The sequence below is a fragment of the Crinia signifera genome, chromosome 4, assembly GCF_055691185.1.
Source record: "Crinia signifera chromosome 4, ASM5569118v1, whole genome shotgun sequence".
NCBI classification, from domain to species: domain Eukaryota; kingdom Metazoa; phylum Chordata; class Amphibia; order Anura; family Myobatrachidae; genus Crinia; species Crinia signifera.
Window position 1 is genome coordinate 318,237,203 of NC_139220.1, and position 24,391 is coordinate 318,261,593.

The 24,391-nt window shown below is 43.9% G+C and overlaps 1 protein-coding gene across 1 annotated transcript in view; it reads right to left on the bottom strand.

Moving 5' to 3' along the window:
* Nucleotides 1–1,881: 1,881 nt before the first annotated feature.
* Nucleotides 1,882–24,391, bottom strand: part of LOC146075913 (uncharacterized) — a 105,913-nt gene continuing 83,403 nt past the window's right edge. Inside the window, exon 4 of the mRNA XM_083185602.1 lies at nt 1,882–6,716. Coding sequence (XP_083041728.1) covers nt 5,111–6,716 — 1,606 coding nt within the window. The 3' untranslated portion in view covers nt 1,882–5,110. The remainder of the gene's footprint in view (nt 6,717–24,391) is intronic.

Consider the following 24,391-nt stretch of genomic DNA (forward strand, 5'->3'; position numbering starts at 1 on the left):
TAATATTAGTGAAAAATAAATAGTGCTAAATAAATATTAGGGTGTGCCACCCCAAAAGCAACTCGGTTACACCAACCCGAGGGGAGCCGCGCCCCAAATCCATCCCCAAGACTAGCAATAAGTGTCAATTTTTAGGTCTTACCTTCATTGTGCCTACAGATTGCAGTCTGTGGCTACCAGGGACCAAGCTGGTGAAAGAATATTCAGATCAGGTGGGCGGGGTGCTACTCTAAGTTGAAGGAGTCCCAACCTTCAGGTGTACACAATTTTAGCTTACTGGGGGGGATCTTAGAATGCACACCCAATATACATGCTGGGACTTGTAGTTCTGCAAAGAAAAACACATGGTGCAGATGCACACTCCATATTATTAATCAATCAATAATAGAGGATCTTGGTATATACATTGGCCAATCGTATAAGTGCCAGTGACCAATGTAGGTCAACAGAGAGTTGGGATAGTTCACTTTATAGGAAATATAATGCACACCTCAGTATTTCAGATGGGCAGGGATCAACAATAGGAAAGGCTAATATGATTGTCATTTTAACAGTGCATGTAGTTATATCCAACAGCCACAGGGTTGTGCCAAATACTCAAAGACTCCAGCTCACTGTGATAGTGTAGATGGGGATGCTGTTAGTTGTCAGGGTACAGTCTTTTTCAGCCACCCTTATATAATCCTCAGAGAAAGGGTCTCTCCCTTTACTATTATTTATTGGTTGGATGCCCCAAGAGCACAGCAGGTCTAGCAGGAGGAGGGCAGCGTAATGGCCGCCAGGGGAGATAAATTTACCCACAGGGGGGACTCACCAATGTCACCTGGACAGGCAGGGTGGTCTCCTAGAAAAATAAATGGTGTTTGTGTGTTGCACAATTAGCAGCAGCTGGCACAGGGGTAGTCCCTCCCCTTATAGCTTTGGTCTAGAAAGAGAAATAGGACATGCCAGCACTGGCTGAAATATTACAAGACGGTTCAAATAATAAAAATTACATTTAATAAAAAAGATCTAAAATAAATATATATGAAATAATCACAATTTAAATATGACATGTAGCTAAAATATTACAGCTGTATTTGCTGTATGATTGAAATCAACCTGAGGTCACCCCTTACCAACTGTACATAAACTGATTTTGGTATATTACCATTCCTTAATGATGTGCTGGCAGATGAGGTCCGGAAAGGATTATGGAGTTCTCAGGCTTCTTTCATTACAAGATAAGCATGCAGTATTGTGTGAGTGCCAGAGTCTCTCCAAGCTCATAGAACAAAAAAGCGGAACAAAACCTGTCCGTCGCTTGTATGTTTTCAGATGTATGATGATCCTCATACATCGATATTGCATGTGAAAAAAGAGTGACAAATCATAGTATAGTAGTTAAAATACACATGATTTAATGACATTCACAATACATATAGTAGTTAAAATTTTATAAAAGCTGTAACAAGTACTAAGAATAAAGTGCAAGAAGTCAGGTATCAGATGGAGGAAGATATGTAATTACCGGAGGCTAAGGAACTGAGATTAAGCAGTCCCAAAAGCGCATATGCTGTATACTCCAAAGGCAATCAGCTTTGTCCCCGGCTGGCTCACAGTTCTCTCCCCCGCTGCCTGGACTCCTTTAATGTAGTTGGTGATGTAGTCACCAACGCGTTTCTTCCCCGATCCTGGGGAAAAAGTCCCAAGGATATTTAGTTAATTTATTCACTGCTTATGTCCCCAGGGCCATCTCATCGCATGGCATCGCACCTCCTGCAAAATCGCATGCGATTCTCTGGTGTGCTATGCCATGGCATGAGGTATACAATAATATGATTGTATGTCCCAAAAACAGGTTTAACGCACCCCCCCCCACTATCCACGCCACCCCGAAGCGTGGCAAGGGACGGCGGAACGCGTCCTCAGACTTTTTCATTACCCCACTATCCACGTCGGCGTGGAGGTAACTTTATATAGTGTGGCGAGCGCAGCGAGCCACCAAGCCCGAAGAGTATACTATACTGTTTAATTCTACACATATAAAGTGTAGAATTAAACAGTATAGTAATAGTCTAAGGCAGTAGACATTGATATAAAGACTCTAAGATATGAATTGATGTTTGTAAATGGTAAGTATGGTGTCTAGAAACTATTAGGGTAGTCAACAACCCTATAATATTAGCAAAGTGTCATTATCAAGTGACAGGCAGCCAAATGTCTAAATTATCTAGAATGCATTTTTGTAGTTCTGCCAGAAAGCTTGTAGAAATTGTGTGGGAAGAGTATATTGTATTGTATCTATCATAAGGCATAAATCTTAATAGTAGACCGTTCAATTTCACCATAGTGGGTACAGGTTTAGCTATCCAGGAGTTTAGTATTACTTTTTTTCGCTGCTGTAAGGAAGATATTCAGGAACGGAATTAATGTTCCTTGTCTGACTTCCAAATGCCATTGATCAAAATTCAGGAATAGAAGTGGTATCGGATTTAGCGATACTTTGATTGAGAAGGAAAGATTTATATCCTTTATTATCTTACGCCAGAATTTTTGATGTATCCACAGGACCAGATATTATGGAAAAAGGATGCAGTATGATAACCGCACTAGGGACAGTCATCTGGGTTGAAGTAGCTCCGCTGCTGCTGTAATACATATGCCCTGTTAATTGTCTTCACATGTGTTTCCTGTAATGCAGAGAACTGAGGTTTTTTCATTGAAGAGTCATATTTAAAAATGTCAACATTGTTCAATAAAAAGGTATCTCTCGTGTCCATGGAGTTGTTGCTTATTGTATAAGTCATCTGACTGTTTCAGCGCTAGTTCTTTATATTTTAATTTAGATTTAAATGTCCCGTATTTGGAGTTTTTGTACCCAAGTGTGTATATTCAGGTATGGGGTGAATAAGCTGGGAAAAAAGTGACATGACATAATGTTGGATCTGCATTATTGGGAAAATACTATTGCTCATTAGACCATATTGCTCTCGGAGTGTCTGAAATTATAGCATTTTGCCCCCTGGATCAAACACCTGAGATATGAGATTTAGTCCTTTTGACTTTAGGCGGTTGGTCAACTTTGCAGCAGTAGTGCACAGGAAGATTTTTCTGCCCTTGCATAATTTCACATATAAACATTAAAGATCAGTACAGAGAATGGGAACTTTTAACCCCAAAAGACATTACACAGGAGATGCAGTCACCATCTAAGAAGAGTAGAGGAAGTTTTACTACTAGCAAATGAAGGGTTTCTTCACAAAAATAGCTGTTAAGATATGGAACATGCTGCCAGGGAAGGTGGTGATGGATGACAATTGATACGTTTAAGAAAGGGTTCGACACATTTTTAAAAGAAAAGAGTAAAAAGGGTTACGATAGTTAATTAAAATGTTTAGTAGCGGACCTAGAGAGAAATATGACTGCTATCTTCAGTCAGGAGGGAACTTCATCAACTATTTAAAAATGTAATTTAAACAGATGCAGCTCCAAGTGTGGCTGTACTGCACCACAGAATAGGATAGGTAAATGATTTTCTCCCAGGGAGCACAATACATTTATTAAAATGAACATTATAACACTTTGAAAAACACAGAGCAAAATACAAATTAATCAGTAAAATCTGTATATCTACTACTGATTGACGAAAACACACATATATTATCTATCTATATCTAATCACTCTGCCTTTGTGGATCCCTTTTGCAACCACACACTATCAGGATACAAAGCAACAAGCCTGATTATGCTAGGAGTCTCTAGGAAGTGTATAGCTCAGAAGACTATTTGTACTTACACTTGAGCAGCCTAGGCAGATCCCCTATATAGCTAGAGGGTGGCTGCCATTGGCTGTCAGTGCAGGATAGCAGAAAGGAACTCAGGCTGGCCAATAACACTCTTTGCCCATAAGCAAGATGGCAGCAACTTCCCAACACTCCCTCATACACTGACCCAGAATCCAGCTAAGATAGATAACACCTTGGCCAACCCAAGGCTAACCACCCAACCAACACTACAGCACTCTGTCCACCAGGAGACAGGCAGGGACAGGTGAGTAGTGAACCCTCCATGCCAAACATGACATACCACTCATTTTCTTGATCTGGTATGTAGAATGAATTGGACACAAGGCTTTGATGTTGACTATGTGCTGTTGACTTGTGATGCCAAATACACCAATATCTCCAATTGGGGTGGGGGGTTGGAAGGCACATGAGTTTTCCTTTTTTTCCAGTAAGGAGCTGGTAACTGGTCGACATGAGTTCAGTTTCATCTCCAAGTGCACAGTACCACCATGGGCACCAGGTTCACCCTGAGTTTTACTAGTTTTTACATGGGCCTCTTTAAATATCAAAAATGATGGGGGAGTCCCATAATTTAATACTTTAGTACATAAAGGAATAAGCAATTACAGTTCTGATCAAAAAACTTCAGAGGAAAGATCGAAACACCCCACCCAGAGATAATACATTGGTGAGGACTGCAATATAGGAAAGTACTAGCAGTCTGGAGACACTTAAATGGGAAGCAGGTGGTGGTAAAAACTGTTCCTAAATTACATCGGTCCAAAGTGTGAGGACAGAATCAGCACAAGTGCACGTCATTTACTAATAATAAAATAATTGCATGGACTTGTTAGTAACACCCATATATATTTAGAACAAAAATTGTGGCTTGTCAGCCATTTTAGCTTTCTACGGTGCATGGATTAATTTGCATTGAAAGTTTCAGAAGTCACCTATTTAAAAACACAAGAAGGCAACAAAATTTGCTTGAGAACAAGCTACGGTTCTAAAAAAAAAAAGGGGGGAAAAAACAGATACTTTCAAGTAACACAAAAAGTTAGTTTGGAAACATACTAACAATTGCTTTTATCCTTTATTTATTTCTGCAAACAGTACTAGGAAACATACAAGCAGGCAGCACCTGTCTATCAGGACTGATTTATAGAAAACACTTATCACATTCAGAAAAAAAAATGGTCTCACTAGAATGCATATTGCAATTTTGCAAGCTAATTTATGAAAATCACTGCATTCAGGATCTCACAGTATCTCATCACGTGATTAAAAAGTATGGTATTTGCATTAATACTCTACTTGCATTGAAAGCAGTTTTCTAGTGTCTCTCATATGTGACTCCTCTGATGTCTAACAAGATGTTGCTTGTTTGCAAAACATTTGCTGCATGCAGAACATTTATATGGTTTCTCTCCTGTGTGACTCCTCTGATGTATAACAAGATGTGTCTTCTGGTAAAAACATTTGCTGCATTCAGAGCATTTATATGGCTTCTCTCCTGTGTGAATCATCCGATGTCTAATAAGATTTGCCGTATTCGTAAAACATTTGCTGCATTCAGAGCATTTAAAAGGTTTCTCTCCTGTGTGACTCCTCTGATGATAAAGCAGTTTTGACTTACTGGAAAAACATTTTCTACATTCAGTACATACAAATGCTTTCTCTCCTGTGTGCGTCTTGTGGTGTGTAACAAGCTCTGGCTTGGAGAGAAAACATTTGCTGCATTCAGAGCATTTAAATGGTTTCTCTCCTGTGTGACTCCTCTGATGTCTATAAAAATGTTCCTTCCTCTGAAAACATTTGCTGCATTCAGAACATTTATATGGTTTCTCTCCTGTGTGACTCCTCTGATGTAAAACAAGATGTGACTTCCTCTTATAACATTTGCTACACTCAGAACATTTAAATGGTTTCTCTCCTGTGTGACTACTCTGATGTATAACCAGCTGAGATTTGGAGATAAAACATTTGCTGCATTCAGAACATTTATATGGTTTCTCTCCTGTGTGAATCCTTTGATGTATAACAAGCTGAATTTTGGAGATAAAACACTTGCTGCATTCAGAACATTTATATGGTTTCTCTCCTGTGTGACTCCTCTGATGTAGGACAAGCTGAGGTTTGGAGATAAAACGTTTTCTGCATTCAGAGCAATGATATGGTTTCTCTCCTGTGTGACTCCTCTGATGTAGGACAAGCTGAAGTTTAGAAATGAAACATTTGCTGCATTCAGAGCAATTATATGGTTTCTCTCCTGTGTGAATCATGTGATGGGCAACAAGCTGATGTTTGGAGCTAAGACACTTGCTGCATTCAGAACATTTATATGGTGTCTCTCCTGTGTGACTCCTCTGATGACTGACAAGTTGTCGCTTATGGGTAAAACATTTGCTGCATTCAGAACACTTAAATGGTTTCTCTCCTGTGTGATACCGCTGATGAAAGAGAAGAATTGACTTATGCGAAAAACATTTGCTGCATTCAGAACATGTATATGGCTTCTCTCCTGTGTGACTCCTCTGATGTAGGACAAGAAGTGACTTAAGTGGAAAACATTTGCTGCATTCAGAACATTCAAATGGTTTCTCTCCGGTGTGATTTACATGATGTCTAACAAGTTTATTCTTAGAGTTAAAACATTGGCTGCACTCAGAACATTTGAACGGTTTCTCTCCTGTGTGACTCCTCTGATGTAGAACAAGAGACATCTTTGTGGTAAAACATTTGCTGCACTCAGAACATTTATATGGCTTCTCTCCTGTGTGACTCCTCTCATGTGTAACAAGATGTCCCTTAATGGAAAAACATTTGTCGCATTCTGAACATTTGAATGGTCGCTCTCCTGTGTGAGTCCTCTGATGTATGACAAGCTGTGATTTACATTTAAAGCCTTTGTCACACTCAGAGCACACATGTGGTCTCTCTCCTGTGTGACTCATCATGTACAAGATGAGAAAAATAAGTTGTCGAAGGTTTCTTCTATCCAGAAAATAAAGTCGCTTTGGTTAATCATCCAGAGGTGTAAGAAGTAATGATGACTTTAGTTGGCTGGATCAGAGAACAACGTCCCTCTGAGCAGGATTTGGACTAAAGACATTAGTAGATGTTGTGTAATCATCCTGTAAAAAAAAAGCTAGAAAGTTCAACACCAAATCAACAGTTTAACATTATTCTACTTAATATATTCTAATTTCAATTACATTTGGTATAATCAATACAACTGTGAGCCTAAAGGAACTCTAAAGCTGAATACACACTAGAAGATTTTTCCCCCAATCAGGCTGGTTGGAACAAACATCGGGTAATGTCTGGGAACAAATTACAATCAACCATTTGCTCCCAAATGCTGGATAATGGACCAAAACAGTACTTTGCCCAAATTGGTTAAACCAAAAGGCCACTTTGTCTGGCCATTTTTGTCTGTTTTTCATGTTTTGAAGCAAAGAGTCAATTTTCTTTTGTTCTGAGAAATACCCAGATTGTCACTTCGACTAGTCAGACTGGAAAGATAATCTGGTACTTGTTTCCTAGCACGGCGCCCATCGGGTCCCATCGCATACCTGTATGGATATGCGATGGGACCCGACGGACCCGATTTTCAGGCTTTTTTTGAGGTTTCCCGGCAAATGTAAAATCGGGTCCATCACATGCCATTATAATGGCATGCGATGCGACTGACCCGATTTTACATTGTAAGCATTGTATGTAATGTTAAATTCCTATGTAAAATCGGGTCTATTGTATGCCATTATAATGGCATACAATGCGATGGACCCGATTTTACATAGGAACCAATGTTTGAATGTATACCCACCTTGATGGGTAATTTCTATGTGAAATGCCACCCCACGATGAACGCCAACCCGAAGCATGCCGAGCACAGCGAGCCCGCGAGGGGCGGCGGTACGCGTCCTCCGACCTTTTCATACCTCCAATATCCAATATTTTATATAGTGTGGAAAGTTTCAGTCCAGAAATGGGGTCCAGTATGGTAAGATGGTGTCCATAAACCTGCCTGGGTGAGGTAGCTTGTGTTATTGTAATCCAATTGGAAAGAAAGCTTGCCTTTTGGTTATTTTCCCAGGAGTAGGCAGGTAGATACCTTTGAAAAAGTTGTCAGGTGACAACAAAACGCGTTAGGGGCACTAATGTTGCCTGAGCTATTGGGACCATCTGCAGTTTACCAGACCTGGACCAGCTTCCACTCTCAAAATATTCCCCCCTGCAGTCCATTTGGCATACTTGGATCCGATCAATTGGGTAACCACCACCTAAATACAAATGGAATTGGACAGGGCGCTCCCACTTGAGATACGATAGAATATACCACCACCTGCCTACTCCTGTGAAAATAACCAAAAGGCAAGCTTTCTTTCCAATTGGATTACAATAACACAAGCTACCTCACCCGGTCAGGTTTATGGACACCCTCTAACCATACTAGAAACCATTTCTGGACTGAAACTTTTGGCGGATTGACCATTCTTCAAGGGAAGCATTATAGGAACATATAAGTATACCATTTACTTATCTTTTAACTCTTCAGGTCCATAGCTCACCCCAATACATCAAAGTTTCTCATTGCATTTTAATTCCTTGTAAGGTACAATCTTGAGCCATAATAATTACGTATTACTTTGCATTTTTATTATTATCTTTATTCATATTTATTTCTTACTTTATCATTTTTTATTGTTTAAACCATAGATTATTATGTTTTGTGTTTTTATTACTATTAATATTACTAATAAATACATTTTTAGTCTTGTGATACCCAATTGAGCTAACTAGTCATTTATCTAATTCTTTATATAGCGCTCCACATACTATTCCTCTTTTTCCTTTTATATGATATAACATCATAGTATTTTTTTTATAAAATGAAAATAATGTATAGCTTAAAAAAAAAGTTTTTTTAAAATAATATCTTAAAAACTTGTTCATATTATTGTTAAAAAAAATCATGAAGGGATCATCTGCTACAAGATGGTTCACTTAGCAAATTGCTAAAATAATTTAAATGAAAACTATATAGGCCTACTCATTTATTTTATTGCCTTAAGGTGCCCGTACACGTTACAATTATTGTATACAATATTGTATACAATATCACATCTCATCGCATCTCGGTTTTGCGATGAGATGAGATCTAGTACAAAAAGTATGTGCTGCACATACTATTTGTACTAGATCTCATTGCAAAACCAAGATGCGATGAGATGCGATATTATATACAATAATTGTAACGTGTATGGGCACCTTTAAACAATCTATTTGAGAACCATTTTAGGCCTTTCACATATAGTAAGAAAGCTTACTGCAGATCCTCAGCATTCAGTGCTGCTGCTCTGGCTACTAATATGTTAGACACTAAGGAAGTAGAAAAATCACAACAGCCCTAGCGCAAACCTAAGCCACCAACATATTTCATAAAGGGTATGGAGGCCAAGTTCCCCTGCTGCCCTCTCCCTCGTCAACCCATCCCGTCACAGGGCTGGGTGAGAGCAGCTCACCCAGTCCTGGCTGTGCGAGCAGCAACAGCGGCTAAATCGGACAGTCGGATTTGGCCCCTGATTGAATAGGTTGTGTCTGATCCATTCCGACAAATTAATGTCAGAAAGAATCAGACACTAATTGAATTTACCCAATAAACTTCAATGTGCTTGCTCCAATGATTGTGATAATTGTGCTATTATGGTGATGTTTTTCTTGCAGAGTGCATCTATTTTTATAGTTTCATTAATAAGAATGTTTTATTTTGTGTTATCACTGGGTCCGCACGATATGTTGCCTTTGATCGATTTCAGCAGCCCCATTAATCTTGGATTGAGCTGATGTCATGTATCTAAGCGGCTTCTGTAATCCTGGGTTCAGCGGTCCAGTATATCTAAGCGGCTCCAGTTAATGTCGGCCTTGGTTATGGGCTTACCTCTTGCTCTGTATTTTTTAAAATCTCCCCCATCCTTCTTTAACCTCTTCAGTGGAGGGGGTGTTTTCTTTTTTAGGGAGCGCTCCCCACTGGGCGAGTTTTTTTATGGGGAGAGCTCCCTAAAAAAAACCCCCACCACTCTCTCCCCGGGTCCAGGCAGCGCCACTGAACTGTCAATCAGCCGCTCCCCGGCCCTGCACCTCACCGTCCCTGCTCCCGGCAGCTAGCTTGTCATAAGCCGGCACCGGAGACATCAATAGAAAACCCGGAGGGGAGGGGGGGAGGAGGCGCGGCAGAGGGGAGGGAGCCGGGCAGCGCCGAAGCAGCCCGAGTTCAGCAGTGCTGCCCGGCCCTAAACAGTGGCAATCCCGAGAATTTTCCGGGCTTGCCAGACTGGGCACTGAAGCACAGCATGGAAAATTCTCGGGATTGCCACTGAAGGGGTTAATGTGCGGCACATGTAAGAATAACTTCTATTTAAAGGGGTCGTTTTAAGTGTCAGTGTAGCAGTACTACAAGTACATCTGCTACTACATATATTATTATTTGTGGAGTCACTTCACCCCATTATGGGTTTCACTGGTGAATGACATATTGGGTGAGATTTAATAGGATGAGAGATTCAGAAAGTGAGAGATTTTGGGAAGAAATCTCCAGTTTTTTTAAAGGGGCAATCATTTACACTGCCAAACCAGTTTGAATTTGTGGTGTAAATGATTGCCACTTTAATAAAAACTGGAGATTTCTTCCCAAATCTCTCACTTTCTGAATCTCTCATCTTATTAAATCTCACCCATAATGTCATTCAATTGACATTATATGACAATATTGACATATTATGTTGCATGTATTACGCGTCCCCTCACGGGGCTCGCCACGCTTCAGGCTCGCTACACTATATAAAATCAACTCAACGCCGATGTGGATAGTGGGGGTATGAAAAGGTCGGCCGGACGTTTACATTGGCGGGTGATCAGATACTGCCACAACGCAAGTTAGAACCATCTTTAATATCTATTAAATGCCAGTTGCCCACTACCAATATCAGCGCAGAGTACACAAAAGTGCCCCTCACGCCGTATCCGGGATCACAGGGTGGAAGTGATGGCAAGTCCGGCTTCCGGAATGCACAGGTGCTGGACATGGAATGCACGGCCATAGCACCTGGTGCTGTTCCCAGCACTGCATTGGTTGGTGGGTTAAGTTTATTAAATACTGCACGGCAACCAATCACCCCTCATGCAAATACATCACTGGCGCTTGCTCCTAAAACATATTCCCCCCATTCAAAACTCATATTATTAAAGTTTTTAAATATTATGGTGTCACCCCAGGGAGTTATACCATGCTGGTTCCTACAGGCTCATGCTTGCCCCACATGGATCAAAGGGTGCATTACATTATACAAGAAAAAAGACAAAGTTAACCGTGAAGGCTTATTAAGTAGTAAATCTACAACTACAAATTACACCATAATTTGATCACTAGTGTATACATTAATGTTACCTCTTATTAGACTAATTAATAACCCTATCCCTTAAAACAGGATAAGTAAAACAATACCAGGTTACAATGCAAGCAGTCCCACTATTATAAGAAGACATTAAAATGATTCTCCTCATTAAGGCCCTCAGGGGCCAATGTCCCAAATTTGTATATCATCTGCTTCCTTTTAAAGCAGTTTAAGATGTTGATCCCCCCTCCCATTTAGGGGCCTTGATCTGAACAGGAGGCATAAATGTAAAGTCTCTAATGGTGTGGTCAGCCTCAAAAAATGTTTGGCCACATGTGGTGTGCTTAGATCTCGGATGGTCATGGCCTGGTTGATCGACAAGTGATGCATTGTGATACGCTCTTTAAGAATTCTTATCGTCTTGCCAATCTAGACATATTGACAAGGGCAAATATTCACGTAGATGAAATATTTAGTCTCACATGTCATCCTTTGCTGTAAACTGAAGGTAAATTCAGTTTTTGGAAGTATAAAATACTCGCATGTCAAAAGATGTTGACAGTTAACACACCAGCTGCATTTAAAGGAACCATTTTTCAGATGTAACCACATGGCCTTAGTTGGCGTTGGACTAATATCAGAATAAGTCACTAGGTCATTCAAGTTGCTGCTCCTTTTATAGGAAAATAAGGGTTTCTCTAGGAAAAATTGAGACATCACTGGATCTGTTGCCAAGATGTGCCAGTGTTTAAGCACTGTTTTTCTCATTTTAGTTGAGGAAATAGCAAATGTAGATGCTAAGATCATCCGGTTGCTATTCTTGTCTACTGTTTTACGGGGAAGGGTTTCTCCATCAATAGATAGACATTTCTGTATTGAGGACGCAACTTTGGCTTTGTCATTGCTTCTATGAATTAAGTTATTGCCCATTTTTGTCAGGGCTTGTGGTAAGAGCTTTATCTGAGGTGATCCGAACTACTCGCTAAAGTTGGAAGTATGGTAAGCCATGTACAAGTGGCCATGGATGAACGCTATCAGCAAAAAGTACAGTGGGTTTCTTATATATCGAAGTTTGTTGATGATGCGCTCCACAGTGACATCTAAAAACGTTAGTCTAGTGGGACTGATCACATATGTAAAGTTAATAGTGCCTGGTAATTCATTCAAGAACTTCATAAAGGACATAAGTGAATCAGGGCCCCCTGACCGTATGAAAAATATATAATCTATGAATCTAAAGTAAGATTAGATAAATTAATACATTCTGTTAAGGATAAAAAAAATCGTAATAATGCACATACAGGTTGGCATAAGCTGGGGCCATGTTTGAGCCCATAGCTGTGCCCTCTAACTGAAAATTAAAAAAAAAATTTTTTGGGGTCAAATTAAATTAATAAAAATAAATTCAACCGGGGATTGGTGTACAACAGATTAGAGGTAATGATTTTATGCCCTTGTGTCCAATATTTGTGTACAAGATAGTAGGATCACAAGTAACCAACAAGTAATTAGAAAGGAATGTATCAATCATTTTGATACGATTAAAAAAAAATCTGTCGTATCTCTCAGAATTGTGTTAATGCTTAATACAATAATTTGTAGAAAATAATCTCCATACTGAGAGTTTGACAAAGGGACCCTCTAGAGAAAATAATAGGCCTCCCTGGTGGTCTATGAAGGGATTTATATATCTTGGGTAGTATATAAAGCAAAAGAGTGATGGGATGGGTCTGTGTTAGAAAATCACACGTCAAGTATTGTTGTCTACAGCATTCTATTGATGGTTCACATCATGTCATGCCAAAGAATATTCATTTGTCAGTACCACAGTTCTAACATCGATAGCACTGTCAATGTATATACTTTAATAAAGACTTTATACTTTATTAATCTTGTTATCCTGGTCACACCTTTGGGCCCTCCATGTGTTAGTGGACATCTAAGACCCTTTATGGACTCCCAGGTTTATTAATACACCTGCCTGAGGATTCCCAGGATGAGCCTCAACCCTCAGGCGTAACAAGTATCGATCAATGCATTTAAGCCTACAGCCCCCTTCACCGGACCCCACTTTTTTGCAGGTCCCAACACTATTGCTCAAAATGATTACAATAAAACATAGCTATCTAATTAGTTTGATTTCAGGCATGCTATCTATAGCAATGAGGAAAGAGGTTGGGAATTCCTGATGTAAGCTGGATATGTATAAAGTATCTGCCTTATATTTTCAGTAGTTGGAAAGTGATAATTCATTAGTGATAAAATACCAGTAATTTTAATATAAGTAATTGAATTTAATTGATTGAGAACTTAATATACTTGTAAAACTAATTTTATGTATTAAAAGCTATCTTGCTGTCACATTCCAGTTCCCACCTAGCATCATTTAAATTCCATTCTTGTGCATGCTAGCATGATTGTACATTTACTGTGTCTGGGGTCGGGAAAACTCTTGCCTCTCGGATGTGAGGTGGTCTGACTAAAGCCCCGTACACACGGGGGGATATATCGCTGAGCAATATATCGCTCACGATGAGCGATATATCGCTCAGTGTCCCGTTTGCATCAGTGACCAGAGATGGTCGCTGATGAAAAAGAAACTGCCGGGAGAGCCCAGCAGTGGAAATCAGCTGGTCGCAGGAGCATGTTCCTGCGACCAGCGATCACTACGGGCAGAAAATGGGAGCGCGCACCCGGCGATACATCGCCGACGCACACTCCCATCATGGGCAATATGGTCGCTCAGCGACCATATTTCCTGCAATATTAGACAAAATCGCTCACGTGTGTACACAGCCTTAGAATATACATGGTATACATTGTTTTTTTTCTCCAGAGACATATCATGACACCATAGGACATCTACAGAGAACATATTATATTTATTAAATTTACTGCCAACATATGTGGCTGCCTAGAGTTAATTACGGGTTGTGGCCAGTAGCCCTGAGGACCTCCAGTTAATCCCCAGCCACCTAATATGTCTTTTGGGATCCAAGGTTACCACTTCATAATGTTTTCTTCCATATCCATCCAGAGAAAGGCCCAGAAAAAGGCTCCTTGGGTCACAGATCAGTCCAGCACATCACTCACTATAACCCTATTCCCCTAAAACCATTCAACTGGATTTTATTTTGGTTGCATCCCAATTGGTGCAATGGTGTTAATAAAAAACATAGATCAAAAAAATATATATATATATATTATTAAGGGGGGATATTTCACTTAAATCGCACCAGTAATTTTGGTCCAGATCCATCAAAGCTATGAAAGAGCTAGGGAAGAACGTACATACAGATTTTGAAAACTTTAAAATATTATGGGCCTCCCTGGTCTGTCCTTTGATTCTTGGGCAGAACGTGGCCTCCACTCTCTCAAAGATTTTCTCTTAGATCACGCTCTAGCCCCCTTTTCAGTACTTCAAGCCAGCACAATATACCTAAACAGGACTTCTACAAATATTTACAGCTCCGACACTTGTATAATAGCTCACCTAGGCATTCAACGCTATTATCCTCTCCGAAGCTTTTGATTCAGCGTCTATGCTCCCCCCATAGGAGAGGAGGCATTTCCTGGTGGTACACGTATCTTTTGCTGGAGTCTAGGAGGGGCAAGCTGCCCGCTCAGCTTAAGTGGGAGGGAGATCACGGTCTTTCCCTTTCGGGGGAGGAGTGGGACTCCATTGCCCATTCCTGTTTCAGGATCTCGAGATGTGTTGGCCACTCGGAAATGTTTTATAAGCTATCCCAAAGAGCTTACCTTACCCCTGAACGCCTCCATAAATTTTGGCCTAATGTATCCCAATACTGCTGGAGAAACTGTGGATTTATTGCAAACGTCTTCCATGTTTTCTGGTCCTGTCCTTTGCTCCGACCCCTCTGGTCTGAAGTGTTTCTATTAATCCGTAAGGTATTACTGGTAGATATTCCTGCTGAGCCATTGATTGCCTGGTTTCATTTCTACCCTGGAAAACTGTCCGTGGGTGATGGTTACCTTCTGGGACATATTTTAATCACTACAAAAGCAGCCATAGCTCAACATTGGAAATCCCCAGCCATCCCAACAATACAAGCCATTGAAGAGAAAATTCACAAGCATTACCTATTTGAAATAGCTGATTGCAAGTATTCTGCAGCAACATCGCCATTGTCAAGGAGGTGGCTAAAATGGGGTCAAAATAGGGAGAAACAACTTCTGCCCTTGTCTGATAACTCTCATCTAGATCTCTCTATACTACATTCACCAAATTCTAGCCCTTCCAATTGATTTTTATGTATACTGTCTTGGTTTATTGGAACACTAACACGTACATTTTCCATGCCTCTTGCGTTTAGTATTAGTTACGTTCTATTAGTATACTATTTGCTTATAGTTCATGTCATTTATGTATAATGTCCGACTCCTCCCTTTCCTTTACCCTACCCCATCCTAATTTTATTTGCATTCCCTCCCTTGAAATTCTGTTTTTTTCTGTAAATCTTGAAACTTTAATAAAAATTATTATTAAAAAAAATAAAATAAAAATATTATGGGCCGAATGTAACAGGAATCAGAAAGCAAGACTTTGAGAGTTTCATTCCATTCCCCAGGGTGTAGACCGTGTCTGCTTAGGAATTGCCAATATGGCCCTTGCATGTCTTTCCGCCCAAAGGAGGATTATTGAAACTTCCCCCATGGCCACCCTGGTTTTTGTCCCTCCTTGCCTGTTGATATAGCATTGTCCGATTGAACCTGAAGGGCCTGATTTTCGAGAAGGACAGATGCCTGGAGTACAGCATTGTAAGTCGCCCTTAGCCCCAATATGTTTATGGGGAGAGAGGTCTTTAGAATTGACAACCTTCCTGGAACCGTGCCCCATTCGTCACAGCTCCCCTGTGACCATGACTGAATCCCGAAGTAACACCCTTCCATCAGATTCAGCAAATGAAGCCACCACAGTAGCAAAATCCTGGTTTGAAATGATAAACAAGTCATTTGTGCATATGGAAGTGTAGGCCCGACCATTTACTGAGAAGGTCTAGCTGGAATGTTCTTCGTTATGTGTGAAAATTCGCATATTGAATTGACTCATATGAGGCCATCATTTTCCCCAGATGGCATATACAGGAGTGAACTGAGATTTTGGCTGGTTTTCAAACGGAGCAGAATGTGCCGGTTGGCGATTGCCAGTGGAGGTTCTCCATCTGACTAGGACGCACGAATGTCTCTCATGCACACGCATCCCAGTTTTCAGGCGGCAGGGAGATGGGAACCCTGCCCGTCTCCACTTCAGGGAGACAGGCAGGGTTAGGGGGGGTGCGGGGAGGTGGTGGGGACTAGCTGACAGCGTCGGGGAGGCTGTGGGGACAGTACTCAAAAAAGGGGAAATGGGGATGTGGGAAGTACTTCTGCACAAGATTATTTAGCTGTATTGTTTTCGCTGATGTCCCCAGTTTCTAAGATGGGGGTGCTGCCAAAGACAATAATTGTAATCGGAAGAACAAAGAAAGAAAAGGATTGTCTTTGTTGCTGGCGCACTGAATGTTGTGGGGACAGTCTGCAGGAATCAACGGTGAGTTCCGTCAGAAGGGGACACGTCTCATGCGAACCCTTCCGGCGGCTGGCGGTCCAACCTTCAGACCCCCGCTAGACAGCAGCCGCACCATCTGTATGCATCCCTGATATCTGGGGATACCAGGAATTACTTTACCCCCCAAATAAAAAAACACTGCCCGCAAGGACTCCATTTTGAACTTGAAGGTACTTAGGTAATGATTTTAGGATCCAAGATTTAGGATAGGTCTCAGCGAACCATCAGGTTTGGGCACCTCAAACTCTTGTTCCTAAGATGCGCGGGAACTGGTATTATCACTCTAGATGCTGAAAGGCTTCCAGAAGACTTTTCTAGGAATCGCATGAAACTGGTAAATTTGATTTGAAGAATCTTGGAGGAGGTACAGATGGAGCCAGCCTTATCTTTGGCTGGTGCTCGCCAGATGCCTTTCACTGGTGAGCGCCGGCGATAGAGAGACTAGGACGTTTGTGCATCTCACGCGTGTACCATTATCACAGCGGCTGGGCAGCGTCTCCCTGCCCATCTCCGCTTTAAAGAGACACTGCCCAGTTCAGGGGGGGGGGGTGTTGGGGCAGCGAGGGGTACCTGTGGCGATGAGCTGGCCACTGGCGGCAGATGGCGGTAGAAATGCCATCCACTGCAAAGATGGAGCCGGCTCCATCTGTAAAACCAGAAACTATATTTTATAGCCCTAAGGAAAAAAAAACGATTACCCAAGGATCCCGACAGGGCTAACCTCCAGCATCAGTGGATTGGTATGCGATGCGATATTCGCATAAATTAACAGGAATGTACAATTAAATATAGCATAGCATCGCATGCCAGCAAATGGCATGCGATGCAATGCGATATTTAATTGTACAAGCACCCTGATGGGTGCTTACAATGTTAAATGCACCCCCATTGTAAACGCCACCCCCACTATCAACGCCAACCCGAAGCGTGGCGAGCACAGCAAGCCCGTGAGGGGCGGCGGTACGCGTCCTCCGACCTTTTCATACCCCCACTATCCACGTCGGCGTGGAGTCGATTTAAAATAGTGTGGCGAGCGCACCGAGCCCGAAGCGTGGCGAGTGCAGCGAGCCCCGCGAGGGGACGCGGAATACATGTAAAGTCATCCGCGTCCACTCGCCACGCTTCAGGCTCGCCACACTATCTAAAATCAACTCCCCAACGACGTGGATAGTGGGGATATGAAAAGGTCGGAAGGCGCGTATCATCGCCACCGCTCGCCAAGGTTCAGGTTAGCGTTGATAGTGGGGGTGCATTTAACATTGTAAGCACCCATCAGGGTGCTTCTACAATTAAAAATCGCATTGCATCGCATGCCGCTATATTGCAAGCGATGTGATGCACTTCGATCAAAATCGGGGGGCGCCGTGCTAGGAAACAAGTACCAATGCTTCTAATACCGCGCATCTCCTTATACCTCCAGCATCTGTGACCCCAGCACCACGCTCAGTGGTTATACTCAGGTAATACATGTAGCCCTATGGGAGAGAGCTGCGGCAATAAGAGGAGCGCTGCTAATACCGCACATATCCTTATACCTCCAGCATCAGTGACCCCAGCACAGTGCTCAGTGGTTATACTCAGGTGTTACATGTAGCCCTATGGGAGAGAGTTGCGGCAATAAGAGGAGCGCTGCTAATACCGCACATCTCCTTATACCTCAGCATTAGTGACCCAAGCACCACGCTCAGTGTTATAATCAGGTATTACATGTAGCCCTATGGGAGAGAGCTGCGGCAATAAGAGGAGCACTGCTAATACCGCACATCTCCTTATACCTCCAGCATCAGTGACCCCAGCACCGCGCTCAGTGGTTATACTCAGTTATTACATGTAGCCCTATGGGAGAGAGCTGTTGCAATAAGAGGAACGCTGCTAATACCGCACATCTCCTTATACCTCCAGCATCAGTGACCCCAGCACAGCGCTCAGTGGTTATACTCAGGTAATATGTGTAGCCCTATGGGAGAGAGCTGCGGCAATAAGAGGAGCGCTGCTAATACCGCACATCTCCTTATACCTCCAGCATCAGTGACCCCAGCACCGCGCTCAGTGGTTATAATCAGGTATTACATATAGCCCTATAGGAGAGATCTGCAGCAATAAGAGGAGCACTGCTAACACCGCACATCTCCTTATACCTCCAGCATCAGTGATCACAGCACCGCGCTCAGTGGTTATACTCAGGTAATACATGTAGCCCTATGGGAGAGAGCTGCGGCAATAAGAGGAGCGGTGCTAATACTGCACATCTTATACCTCAGGATCAGTGACACCAGCACCGCGCTCAGTGGTTATACTCAGGAATTACATGTAGCCCTATGGGAGAGAGCTGCGGCAATAAGAGGAGCGCTGCTAATACTGCACATCTCCTTATACCTCCAGCATCAGTGACCCCAGCACCGCGCTCAGTGGTTATAATCAGGTATTACATGTAGCCCTATGGGAGAGAGCTGCGGCAATAAGAGGAGCGGTGCTAATACTGCACATCTTATACCTCAGGATCAGTGACACCAGCACCGCGCTCAGTGGTTATACTCAGGAATTACATGTAGCCCTATGGGAGAGAGCTGCGGCAATAAGAGGAGCGCTGCTAATACCGCACATCTCCTTATACCTCCAGCATCAGTGACCCCAGCACCGCGCTCAGTGGTTATACTCAGGTGTTACATTTAGCCGTATGGGAGAGAGCTGCGGCAATAAGAGGAGCGCTGCTAATACTGCACATCTCCTTATACCTCCAGCATCAGTGACCCCAGCACAGCGCTCAGTGGTTAAACTCAGGTAATACATGTAGCCCTATGGGAGAGATCTGCGGCAATAAAAGGAGCACTGCTAATACCGCACATCTCCTTATACCTCCAGCATCAGTGTCCCCAGCACCGCGCTCAGTGGTTATACTCAGGTATTACATGTAGCCCTATGGGAGAGAGCTGCGGCAATAAGAGGAGCGCTGCTAATACCGCACATCTCCTTATACCTCCAGCATCAGTGACCCCAGCACCGCGCTCAGTGGTTATAATCAGGTATTACATGTAGCCCTATGGGAGAGAGCTGCGGCAATAAGAGGAGCGGTGCTAATACTGCACATCTTATACCTCAGGATCAGTGACACCAGCACCGCGCTCAGTGGTTATACTCAGGAATTACATGTAGCCCTATGGGAGAGAGCTGCGGCAATAAGAGGAGCGCTGCTAATACCGCACATCTCCTTATACCTCCAGCATCAGTGACCCCAGCACCGCGCTCAGTGGTTATACTCAGGTGTTACATTTAGCCGTATGGGAGAGAGCTGCGGCAATAAGAGGAGCGCTGCTAATACTGCACATCTCCTTATACCTCCAGCATCAGTGACCCCAGCACAGCGCTCAGTGGTTAAACTCAGGTAATACATGTAGCCCTATGGGAGAGATCTGCGGCAATAAAAGGAGCACTGCTAATACCGCACATCTCCTTATACCTCCAGCATCAGTGTCCCCAGCACCGCGCTCAGTGGTTATACTCAGGTATTACATGTAGCCCTATGGGAGAGAGCTGCGGCAATAAGAGGAGCGCTGCTAATACCGCACATCTCCTTATACCTCCAGCATCTGTGTCCCCAGCACAGTGCTCAGTGGTTATACTCAGGTGTTACATGTAGCCCTATGGGAGAGAGCTGCGGCAATAAGAGGAGCGCTGCTAATACCGCACATCTCCTTATACCTCCAACATCAGTAACCCCAGCACAGCACTCAGTGGTTATACTCAGGTATTACATGTAGCCCTATGGGGGAGAGAGCTGTGGCAATAAGAGGAGCGCTGCTAATACCGCACATCTCCTTATACCTCCAGCATCAGTGACCCCAGCACAGCGCTCAGTGGTTATACTCAGGTAATATGTGTAGCCCTATGGGAGAGAGCTGCGGCAATAAGAGGAGCGCTGCTAATACCGCACATCTCCTTATACCTCAGCATCAGTGACCCCAGCACCGCGCTCAGTGGTTATACTCAGGTATTACATGTAGCCCTATGGGAGAGAGCTGCAGCAATAAGAGGAGCGCTGCTAATACCGCACATCTCCTTATACCTCCAGCATCAGTGACCCCAGCACAGCGCTCAGTGGTCATACTCAGGTATTACATGTACATTACATATACTCAGGTATTGTATGGGAGAGAGCTGCGGCAATAAGAGGAGCGCCGCTAATACCGCAGATCTCCTTATACCTCCAGCATCAGTGACTCCAGCACAGCGCTCAGTGGTTATACTCAGGTAATACATGTAGCCCTATGGGAGAGAGCTGCGGCAATAAGAGGAGCGCTGCTAATACCGCACATCTCCTTATACCTCCAGCATCAGTGACCCCAGCACCGCGCTCAGTGGTTATACTCAGGTGTTACATGTAGCCCTATGGGAGAGAGCTGCATCAATAAGAGGAGAGCCGCTTATACTGAGGGTATACGGTCATTAAGAAGACACAGGAAAAGTTGACATGCATTGGGTCAACCACTCATGGTCGACACCTGAAATAGGTGAACATGGATGGAAGGTCAACGCAAGCATTAGGTCGACAATGTCTAGGCCAACTCTAAAATGGTCCACGTGTTTTTCACTTTTTTTTTCAAGCCAACATGCGGAACTTCAGCCCCATCGTCCACCAGGGCATGGAGGTAGAATATAATAGTGTGCCGAGCTAAGCGTGCAATGCCAGGGGGCGCGGTACACCTAGTCGGTGCCCATGTCGACTATGCTGACATTCGGGGTAAAAAAAAAAGTCGACCTAGCGATTGTCAACCTCATACTTGCTCCAATCTTCCATCCATGTCGACCTTAGGTGTGTCAACTCATTCCAGGTGTCAACCTGTCATGTCGACCATGAGTGGTCAACCCAATGAACCATAATGGGCACCTCCTTATACATGCAGCGACCCCAGCACTGTGCTCAGTGGTTATAGATAGGTAGCCAAGCATACAACTGTACACTATCACCACCCCTACATGTTATGTTAGTACATACCACAGCACAATGACATGGGATGAGGGTACTGCAGCACGTGGTGTAGCATATAATGAGCTATTATCTGCACCCATGCCCTCCCTCAGAACACATTGCACGGTGTCCATGCCCGCCCAACACACAGACATACACAGCGAGTCTCAGCTCACCCATTCCCCGCAGTGCCGCCCGCCCGCCCGGGTTTCTGCTGCTGCTTCCTGTTCTGTGAGGTAACAAGACAGAGAGGCGGAGGCACGCGGCGGCGGCAGGGCGGAGCTGCCTGGTCTGAAAGCTGGCCAGCGACTGGGCGGGGAGATGCGACAGAGGGGAGGAGACTGGGCGGGGAGATACGGCATAGGGGAGGAGACTGGGCGGGGAGATGCGGCAGAGGGGAGGAGACTGGGCGGGGAGATGCGGCAGAGGGGAGGAGACTGGGCGGGGAGATGCAACAGAGGAGAGGAGACTGGGCGGGGTGATGCAGTAGAGGAGAGGAGACTGGGCGGGGAGATGCGGCAGAGGGGAAGAGACTGGGCGGGGAGATGCGGGAGAGGGGAGGAGACTGGGCGGGGAGATGCAGCAGAGGAGACTGGGTGGGGTGATGCAGTACAGGAGAGGAGACTGGGCGGGGAGATGCGGCAGAGAGGAGGAGACTGGGCGTCGACATTTGGAAGCTGCGTTCTCCCCTCACGGAGACGAGCGGAGCTGTTTACCCGCCGCCAGGGTAGCTGTGACGTCACCCGGTCATGTGACCACGTTACGGACGCCGCAGCTGATACCCCATGATCCTCCTGTAACGTTACTGCAGGATCCAGTGCGTAGTGATCGCCTGCATAGTTGCCAAGTCAGCTTGAAACAAGCGGATTTGGGCTTGTTTTTTTCATGAGTTGCTTATTTTTTTTGCTGGTCGCTTGTTGCTTGTTTTTGGGCTTATAATTTTTTTTGTAGCTTGTTTTGGGCTTGTTTTACTTTGGGCTTGGTGTTGTTTTTCTCTGTAATTCACTTATTCAGCTTATTTTATTTGCTGCTTGTGTGTATTCATTAGGGCTAATCTGATTTTAACACTGATGCTTGTAGTAAGATTGTCCACACATGGTACAATTTAATGGGTGCGATGTGCGCTCCCGCGCACATTGCACAGCACAAAAAGTATGTGCTCACTCGATTGCATTGCATCTCATTGCATTCAAATGCATGCGATCTAGTACAAAACGTACAGCGCCTGTCGCACCATGTATGGTAAATATTTCTCAGTGCGTACAAAGGACAATGTTCACTTAAGATTTTTCTTTAGAGAAAAAAAGGAAAGTAAAATATGTCATATTGGGGCAGTTGTATAAAGGCACGCTATGGGGAAGAAGGGGGTATCAGCGCGTGTTATGTGCACTGATACCGCTTCTCCCCAATGTAAGTAGGAGCTGATATGCAAGGCAAATGTATGAACGGTAAACAGCGCTGACCATTCCACCCCCTGCCACTAACCGCTTCAACAGCTGCAGGGTGATTAAGCCCTATACCCAATACAGCGACATCACTGTCCCTGCTGCTGGCTTTGGGCTGTGCTGGGGATCTCACGTGAATAGCGAGATCTTGCGCATGCCTAGTACAGCCGGCCATGGGGAAGGAGACAGCGCGTCAGTGTTAACTGATGCGCTGTCTCCTCAAGGGGAAATCGCCGGAGGGGGGAGTTTGTGCTCGCCCACTTCGGCAGACAAGGGGCCAGATTCTCTAAGCTTCAAAAGTGATAAAATGGAGAGTGATAAACAGTCAGCCAATCAGCTCCTACCTGCCATGTCACAGACTGTTTGAAAAATGTCAGGCAGGAGCTGATTGGCTGGCTGTTTATCACTCTCTATTTTGAAGCTTAGAGAATGAAGCTTAGAGAATCTGGCCCAGAATATTAAAACATCTTGTCGATGTCCCTTCCTGCTTCGCCTCATTAATGAGGCAAAAAGCCAGTTTTTTGCTGATAAAATATCATTGTAAAGACATTAATTGTAGATTGTATATATAATACGTAAAATATCTATCTATAATCAAATGTAAGTTGGGCTTGTTTTTGGGCTTTTTAGGATTAGGTTGGGCTTGTTTTGGGCTTGTTTTTTGGTCATCAGTTGCTTGTTTTACGTTTCAGAGTTGGCAACACTGATCGCCTGTTGCTATGACATGAAAGAGTGTGTGTGAGACCACAGGGGGCCAGCAGGGGGAGACCAGGAGCAGGGCTGCGCAGGCATTGGCTGGTACTGGTAACCTAGACAGTACCTTTGCTATGGCATCTCCTACTCTGGTATCTCGGGATGTGGCTGCAGTATGGCTTCTCTCTCTGAGCTAGTCACCATGCATCAGCCCCAAGTGCTTCAGGTGACCCCTGTATCACCTCTCCACCCAGGAACGTAACTAGAACTTTGTGGGCCCCATAGCAAAACTTTTGAATGGGCCACCTACCCCCACCATTGTCACGAGAGAGAGGGTGTTAGGAAGAGACGGAATGAGTGACAGGGAGTGAGAGGGTGTCACATACCTCCCAACAGTCCCAATTTTATCGGGACAGTCCCGATTGTCAGGGCCTGTCCCACCCGCGGGCGGCAGTGTCCCGCGTTGTGGGGGGGCTGTTGGGAGTCCCCCCTGTCAGCTGCTAAGCAGCGGGGAATAAACACTGTGCACATGCGCACAGCGTCTATTCCTGTAG